This window comes from Gastrolobium bilobum, unplaced genomic scaffold (genome assembly GCF_033153095.1).
Source record: "Gastrolobium bilobum isolate Gb01-03AN ecotype WA unplaced genomic scaffold, APGP_CSIRO_Gbil_v1 utg4102, whole genome shotgun sequence".
Taxonomy (NCBI): Eukaryota; Viridiplantae; Streptophyta; class Magnoliopsida; order Fabales; family Fabaceae; genus Gastrolobium; species Gastrolobium bilobum.
Window position 1 is genome coordinate 189,334 of NW_026896431.1, and position 8,199 is coordinate 197,532.

Consider the following 8,199-nt stretch of genomic DNA (forward strand, 5'->3'; position numbering starts at 1 on the left):
TGCCAAACAAATTCCATGGATTGCTCAACATAGTCATGAGTCACACGGCCAAGGCTGCTCAACTAACTCATGCCCAACACAATACTCAACCCTCGTAGGTCCAGATCCATAAGTCCACAGGAAAAGAATGATGGTGTATTGCTAATTTTACATCAGGACACTTCCATTCACAGGATAGGAAATCACCATTTCCCATAAACACCTTCATGCCACGAGCTTGGATAGTTGGTATCTGTAATGTAGTGGCCAATTCTCTGCTAATAAAATTGTGGGAGCTGCCGGAGTCTACCAATACTCACACCACATGATCAGAGATTCGTGCCTCCAGAATTAAAGCTCGAGGACTCAAAGATCCAGATAAAGCATGTAAGGTGGCTTCAACTGATTCATTTTGATTATTCGGTGTCCAGACTATTTCTTCCTCAGCTTCTGGTGTCTCTTCTTCCATCTCTCCAAATAACAAAAGCATTTGTGACTTACACCGATGCCTAGCTGTCCATTTTTCATCACAAGTGTAACACAAACCAAGTTCCCTCTTCCTTGCAATTTCTTCAGGAGAGAGTCTCTTAATGGGAAGGGTTGAGGAAGACGTTGACATGGTTCTGGGTGTCGTAGTACTTACTGGCTGTGTCATGGTACTGGTAGTGGCTGATTTATGAAAGAAGAAGCATGAGAATTACTGGTGTGGCTAGTAGACCAGGATGGTTTCTTGGAAGGAATAGACAGCGAAGAACGTAACTGTTCGTGATGAGTATCTAAGGCATAGGCTAATTGCATAGCATTATGTAAGGATTTTGGCCATTGTAACTGAATGACACCCCTTAAATCAGGATGTAAACCCGAGATAAAGAAACTCATCAATACATCATCAGTAAAACCAGGAACTTGATTCAACAAAATCTCAAATTCCTTAACATAATCACACAAAGAACCTGTTTGAGAGAGTTTAGAAAGTGAACCTCTCAGGTCCACAAACGCTGAGACTCCAAATCTCTGGCGTACTGCTTTTGTGAACTCCTCCCACTGATGGATCGTTCATGTATGAAACATCCATTGGAACCAAGGAGCTGCTTGTCCTTCCATCTTCAACCCTGTATTTCGTTTATCCCATTCTGTATCCCATTATGATATTTTACATCATTGAATGGTCCCGTTTGAAAACAATTCGATGATGACAAAATTATCAAAGATCGGCATTCCATTCTATTGAACAACATACGAATAGTTCCATGATTTTGGCTAAGTGATTGTTGAATTTTTGTCTTAAAAAAATAAGTAGAAAAAAATGGATTGATATTGATCCGATCTGACTCATTATTCGAGATCAATCCTGAACTGAACGGATCATTTCTTTTTCTGATATATGAAATATGGGATTTCACTAAGTTAATTTTTAGGAAATCTCCAATCAAACCATTAGTATTTACCGCAACAAAAGAAGCGCGGGCCTCGTCGATAGAGGAAATATTTTTTTTGTGATCCCAATTTACAACTAAACAAGTCCGAACTAATTGAATCCTTGTTCCAGAAATTCTCCGAATTGATTTTCCATTTCCATAAAGAATATAATGAATAACTTTAAGTTCGAGATTATCTCTTTCTTGGAACAGATCTTTGGGGAAAAGTTTTACTAAATTGATACCATCCACTATTTCATATAGAATTACGGGTCGAACCAAAACAAAAGATTTTTTCTTGGTCGTTGTGATCCATTGGACATAGATCGAATTTCTCATTCTTGTTACTTCTTTAAATTTTTTTTTTTTTACCGTTCCAGGTGGTATCAAAACGGCACTGTGCCGGTATATCTTATCCATCTCCCCATAAAAATAAACATCTCCAGAAAAAATTTTTAATTCAAACCCCCCCTTTTTTTTCTCCACTCGGACTAATCCGCCTACACGACTTCTTAGATTATTTAAAGTGATTGGTGTATCTACTCCCACGATACTATTGTTCCGCACCATTATGCAAGAAGGTTCCGGTAAAATATGTACTTCTTCGGGAATGAAAAAAAATGGATCTACTTTGATTTGGTATTTTGGGTTAAATTCTTTGATTCCCTGATACTCAATTAAATCCTCTTTTTTAGAAATGAAATGACTTCCTATAGTCCTATATTTAGTAATTCCCAAACTCTGTGTTCGGTATTGAGGGTCGTCGAAATAAGCAAGAATACTATTTCTTCGAAAAATACCATTTATAGGTATTTTAATAGATATACTGGAAGGGGCCATCAGTTCTTTGTCTCGTTCTTGAATCGATTGGAATGGAAATGGAGCGATGAATCTATTTCTTCGCCTCTTTGACAATAAATCCGAAGTCTCGTGGAAAATAGTAGAATGTGTAAAATGACAATGATTCATACATTTGATTGGATTAAATATTGAATAATCTGGAATCCTCTTTTCTTTTTTACCAGAAAAATGGAAACTGAAAAATGGATGTCTTACTTGATCATTAGTTACTGAAGGGTTATAAATATTTATCTCTTCGGTAGAAAGAGAGTGAATGTTTATTTGATCTTGATCCTTCCGGGGTGAGAAAAAAGTGGGTCCGGACCTGCACGACTTTCCTGATAATATCCATAAATGGTTTGTTTTTGGTAGGACGTGTACATTACTATACGTAAATTCAGTTGCGTGGTCCACATTGGTACTCCAATGCATTTCCCCCCCCGAATCAGAATAAATATGTTTTCGAACCCTTTCTTTCAAATTCAAAGTGTATGTTCCTGCGCGAATCTCAGCAATCACTTGTTCTGATTCCACATATTGACCATTTTGAACTAATAGAAAACTTTTAGGTGGAATAGTCACGTTATGTATAATATCGTCACTTTCAATAGTTACATACAAGTCTCTATAACATAGAAAAGCGGGATGCCCATGACGTGTACGTGTAGGTTGAACCAAATCCTCATTAAATTTTATTTTTCCATTAGAAGGGGCTCGCACATGTTCTGCAGTACCCCCCGTGAATACTCCGCCAGTATGAAAAGTTCTTAATGTTAGTTGAGTGCCCGGTTCTCCAATAGATTGGCCTGCAATAATACCTACAGCTTCTCCCAATTCCACCAGGTCACCATGAGTAGAACTTCGACCATAACACAATCGGCAGATCCAAGATGTATTCCTACAGGTAAAGGGGGTTCGAATCGATATTGGTTGTGTTTGAAAGGTTATGAATCGATTGATAAGTCCAATCCCAATATCTTGATTTTTAACGGCAATGCATCTTGAACCTATATATATGTCGTCTGCTAATACACGACCAATTAATGTTTGTATCAAAACTCTTTCCGACATCATTCCATTCCGGGTAGTTACAGAAATCCCTCGAATGGTACCGCAATCTGTTCGACGTACAACAATGTGTTGAACCACTTCAACAAGTCTGCGTGTAAGATATCCAGCATCTGATGTTCGTACAGCAGTATCTACAACCCCTTTGCGGGCTCCATAGCAAGAAATTATATATTCTGTTAAAGAAATTCCTTCGCGTAAATTGCTTTGGATGGGTAAATCTATCATTTGTCCTTGTGGATCCGACATTAACCCTCGCATACCTACTAATTGGTGTACTTGAGATGCATTTCCTCTAGCTCCTGAAAAAGACATTATATGGACTGGATTAAGAGAGTCAGTCATCTTAAAATTGAAACTCATTTCTTGTCGCAAATATTCACTTGTAGCATACCATATCTCAATCGATTGACGTAATTTTTCTACCGCATATACATTTCCATAACGATGATGTTTTTCTAAAATGAAACGCTGTTGTTCAGCATCTTGGACTAGCCATCCCTTAGAGGGTACTGTTAAAAGGTCATCAATTCCTAATGAAATGGATGTAACAGTAGCTTGACGAAACCCCAGAGTTTTTACTTGATCTAGGATGTGTGACGTATATGCCATTCCAAAGTGATCTATTAATCTACTAATAAGCCGTTTAATGGCAGTTCCACCTATCACTCTATTGTGAAAGACTAAATTTGCCCGTTCTGCCATAAGTACCTCCTTATTCCGACTCAGTGGGGTTCGTTGGTTCGACAATGGGTTGGAGTCAATGATTGGAAAACTCCCCTTTTCTTTATCTTGATTCGAGTCAAAATTTTAAAATGAAAATCCTAATGGAATCGGGGATACCTGAATTCATACTGGTATCGTAAATTTTTTTAGCCTAGATACCAATCATCTATACGATTAGATATCATATGAATAGGCCCGGCAAAAGCCTTGTATAGCTTCTTCTATTTCTCGATAAAAAGAAATATGACCGACAGTGGTTCGAATGTATATACAACGAACTTGTTTTTTTATATTTCTTATTACTAGATAATGTCCATAAATTTCACGATAGGTACCTAAAGATTCGTAATGAACTTCAATAGGAGCTTCTCTTGAGGAAAGAACCCTTTGATCTAGTCTCCATCGGAACCACAAAGGACTGTCGAAATTTATTCTTTTCTGTCGAAAAGCTCCAATTGCATCATAGGAATTACAAAAAAGGGGTTCTTTTTTTTTCGTATACTTATAGTTATTATCGCGAATTCTTTCATTTTTAAGGTTTCTGCGATTGGACGGATTATACCTATTCGCACAAATACCTTGACGATTCCCGCTAGTTAATACATAAAGCCCAATAAGCATATCTTGAGTTGGTACGGAAATGGGATCCCCAATAGCTGGAGACAAGAGGTTCGGAAAAAACATAAGTAAACGAGCTTCTACTTGAGCCGCAAAAGATAAAGGCACATGAACAGCCATTTGATCTCCATCAAAATCTGCATTGAATCCCTTACAAACTAATGGATGTAAACAAATAGCACGCCCTTGTACTAAAATGGGTTGGAAAGCCTGTATGCCTAATCTATGCAGAGTGGGTGCTCTATTCAGCAACACGGGATGTCCCTTCATAACTTCTTGAAGTATTTCCCATACAATTGGTTCTTTTTCTCGAATTTTACTCTTCGCAACCCCTATATTTGAGGCTAATTGTTTTCGAATTAGACCACAAATGACAAATGTCTGGAAAAGCTCTATTGCTATTTCGCAGGGCAATCCACATCGATGTAATGAAAGTGATGGACCCACGACAATGACAGAACGCCCCGAATAATCTACCCGTTTGCCAAGCAGAGTCTCGCGAAATCTTCCCTCTTTGCCCTCAATTATATCTGAAAACGATTTGTAAATCTTATTATGACCATCCCTCATTGGTTGTCCGCGGATTCCATTATCTAGAAGTGTATCCACGGCTTCTTGTACCAGTTTCTCCTGACACATTACTAATTCCCCAGGCGTAGATCTACTTGCTGTTAATAAATCGATAAGAGTATTGTTCCGATAGATAACTCTTCGATAGAGTTCATTAATATCCGAACTCATTAGTTTACCCCCATCTATTTGAATAATAGGTCTCAATTCAGGAGGAAGAACAGGTAAGAAAGATAAAACCATCCATTCTGGTTCTATATTTGTTCGGATAAAATGTTTAGCCAATTCCATGCGTCGAACCAAAAAACTCTTTCTTCTTCCAACTTTTTTATCTTCCCATTCATTTTCATTGTACGTAAATTCCTCTTCTCCTAATTCCTTCCATTCTACCAACGAAGAATCAATAATAAGTCTTAAATCCAGATCGGATAATTGTTCTCGGATAGCGCCAGCTCCACTAGAAATTTCTCGATTTCGAAATGTATCGAAACCTTGCGTAGTAAAAAAAAGCGGGATGCTATATTTCCAAGATTGAATTTCATATTCGAATGAACCTCGTAATCGTAAGAAAGTGGGTTTTTTAACAATAGGTCTAGCAAACGAAAAATTTGGATAGGATCCAATCGGATCTCCCCCCTTCAAAATCGGATGTGAAGGTCTACCTTCATCCGGCTTAGTTACACCAAATAAAAATAAAAAAAGTGGTTTCCGCTTTCAAATTCTATAAAACCTAAAATCTAAAATAAAAGGTTTACTCTTTACTCAAGTTATACGTAAAAACAAAGCAACATTTCGTCGCCCCATTTTTCTTTTTGTTTCTGTCGTAATTGAGAAGTGGATAAAAAATTCTTGAGTAGTCTGTCCCCTTTCGAATGTGGAATCCCGTTAAATTGAATTCTTATTATTAATTCTTTTTAATGAAAGGAATATCCTGGAATTCATAAGAGATTTCCTTGTCTATATATCATTCCATTCGATCTTTTAGGTCCAAACTTCACCTCGATGGTTATGTCACATGGTTATTTCACAATGTCCTTACTTAAGCCTATATGCGATGTATAGACTACTTTTAAACCATGATATGTTTGCTTATTTGAACATATTTTGAGTTCTTTCAAAAATAGCTGGAATAGTGAATTACACAAAAAAGTCTTTTTTTTTTTCACGAGGTACGTACCAATAAAAATTAATATTTATTTGTTACTGAATCGACCATAGACCAATTCTTCCTTTTTTCTTGGGAGTATTCAATACACCCATAATTCTGAGCTTCATGTTACTTATCCCAAGAGACATGTCAGATCCAGGACATCCCAATTCAATTGAATGGGATGACAGTTTCTCATCCGAAATCTGTACAAAAAGGATTTCGATCAATAAATTATAATTCTGCATAAAAAAACGAATTTAAATGAACATTGACATTTGACCATCTCTAATTAAAATTTCACATATAATAAATTTGACAACTTATCGAGCTAATTCATCAAACGATGCATGCTCATTTTGTTCTTAATTTTAATATGACGTTAGAACCAATTTTAATATTGCTATTAAGCCACCGACAGATATGAGATATCCAATCATTGAGATCACAATCAGTATGTTATACAGACAAAATATCTCTTATATTGACTTGGGCAACCATGCTGTTAGCTTTCTTTGTATCCCACCGAACCCCTCCCCAGAAAAAAAAAAAAAAAAAAGTCTTCTTCTGAATTAGAAATATGAATCATATCCAATAACTATTTTATATAAATGCAAATGTGATTGCCTTTTTATCGACCAATAAGGCATGGGAAGCAAGATGCAAGGGTTCTCCTCCTCAGTCCTTCCAATCGCCAAAAGGTAATGAACCACAACTCAAATTCTATACATGTATATGATACTTCCGCTAACCTATAACTTATATATATATATATATATATATATATATATATATATATATATATATATATATATCATTGAAAATATGCATCTTCGCTCTCGTTTTGGAGCACTTGCAGGTTACAGGGCAAGGTAGCACTGATAACTGGAGGAGCTAGAGGCATCGGCGAAGCCACCGCAAGGCTTTTCCTTCGCCACGGTGCCAAGGTCATCATTGCCGACGTCCAAGACGATCTCGGACGCTCCCTTTGCGACGCCGTCCACAACCCCAATATTTCCTATGTTCACTGCGATGTCAGTAATGATTCCAACGTTCAATCTGCCGTCAATGTTGCGGTCTCGCAACATGGAAAACTTGACATCTTGTTCAGCAATGCCGGCATCGCTGGCAATATGAACCCTTCCATCCTGTCCCTTGATCTTCAAGACTTGAAGAGGGTTTTCGAGGTCAACGTCTACGGTGCTTTCTCTGCGGCCAAACACGTCGCTGAGGTAATGATTCCCGAAAAGAAAGGGAGCATCATCTTCACCTCTAGCGCAGTTTCGGTGACTCACCCGGGGACACTACATGAATACACTGCAACGAAGCACGCAGTGGTGGGTCTGATGAAGAACTTGTGCGTAGAACTTGGGAAACATGGAATCAGAGTTAATTGTATTTCACCGTATGCGGTGGCGACCCCTCTTCTAATGGGTGGAATGGGGATGGACAAAGAGAGTGTAGAGAAAGTGTATTCAGAGGCGGCGAACTTGAAGGAAGTGGTTCTGAAGGAGGAGGATGTGGCTGAAGCAGCTTTGTTTTTGTCCAGCGACGAGTCCAAGTACGTGAGTGGACTGAACCTACTTGTGGATGGTGGTATCACTGTCACCAATGTTTCTATGGAAGCAGCGCTGGCAAAGATTTCTGCTAAGACCAAACTGTAAGCTTCAACTTGTGGGTTACTTGGGGGAAAAAGATGCTCTTTTTTTTTAATCTTGGCTAAATAAAGTAGAGTCCAGACTATGGACGAGCCTATGAATTAAACTCATTTTCAACGGTAGGAAGCTTGGGTGCATGTATCGCAAAGGAATATGCGGGTACCTTAGTAATGGG

At 38.0% G+C, this 8,199-nt stretch overlaps 3 protein-coding genes across 3 annotated transcripts; 1 reads left to right on the top strand and 2 right to left on the bottom strand.

Moving 5' to 3' along the window:
- Positions 1–1,085: 1,085 nt before the first annotated feature.
- On the bottom strand, positions 1,086–4,029 carry LOC133299695 (DNA-directed RNA polymerase subunit beta''-like). The gene has a single exon (XM_061499178.1). It carries the CDS (start codon positions 4,008–4,010, stop codon positions 1,086–1,088), a length of 2,925 nt encoding a protein of 974 aa, XP_061355162.1. The 5' UTR covers positions 4,011–4,029.
- A 176-nt stretch (positions 4,030–4,205) lies between these two features.
- Positions 4,206–6,867, bottom strand: LOC133299696 (DNA-directed RNA polymerase subunit beta'-like). The gene is made up of 3 exons (XM_061499179.1): positions 6,832–6,867; positions 6,474–6,572; positions 4,206–5,930 (listed from the first exon to the last, which is right to left on the bottom strand). Exons 1-3 carry the CDS (start codon positions 6,865–6,867, stop codon positions 4,206–4,208), a joined length of 1,860 nt encoding a protein of 619 aa, XP_061355163.1.
- Positions 6,868–7,026: 159 nt separating this feature from the next.
- LOC133299707 (short chain aldehyde dehydrogenase 1-like) lies at positions 7,027–8,199 on the top strand. The gene is made up of 2 exons (XM_061499194.1): positions 7,027–7,067; positions 7,226–8,199. Exons 1-2 carry the CDS (start codon positions 7,027–7,029, stop codon positions 8,028–8,030), a joined length of 846 nt encoding a protein of 281 aa, XP_061355178.1. The 3' UTR covers positions 8,031–8,199.

Coding starts and splice junctions, on each gene's coding strand:
- LOC133299696 (XM_061499179.1), bottom strand. CDS start 6,867: ATGGTTGCCCAAGTCAATATAAGAGATATTTTGTCT. Junction 6,573..6,831: donor ATATAAGAGATATTTTGTCT/GTATAACATACT, acceptor CTTTTTGTACAG/ATTTCGGATGAGAAACTGTC. Junction 5,931..6,473: donor TGAAGCTCAGAATTATGGGT/GTATTGAATACT, acceptor AGAATTTGAAAG/CGGAAACCACTTTTTTTATT.
- LOC133299707 (XM_061499194.1), top strand. CDS start 7,027: ATGCAAGGGTTCTCCTCCTCAGTCCTTCCAATCGCCAAAAG. Junction 7,068..7,225: donor GTCCTTCCAATCGCCAAAAG/GTAATGAACCAC, acceptor GAGCACTTGCAG/GTTACAGGGCAAGGTAGCAC.
- LOC133299695 (XM_061499178.1), bottom strand. CDS start 4,010: ATGGCAGAACGGGCAAATTTAGTCTTTCACAATAGAGTGATAGGTGGA.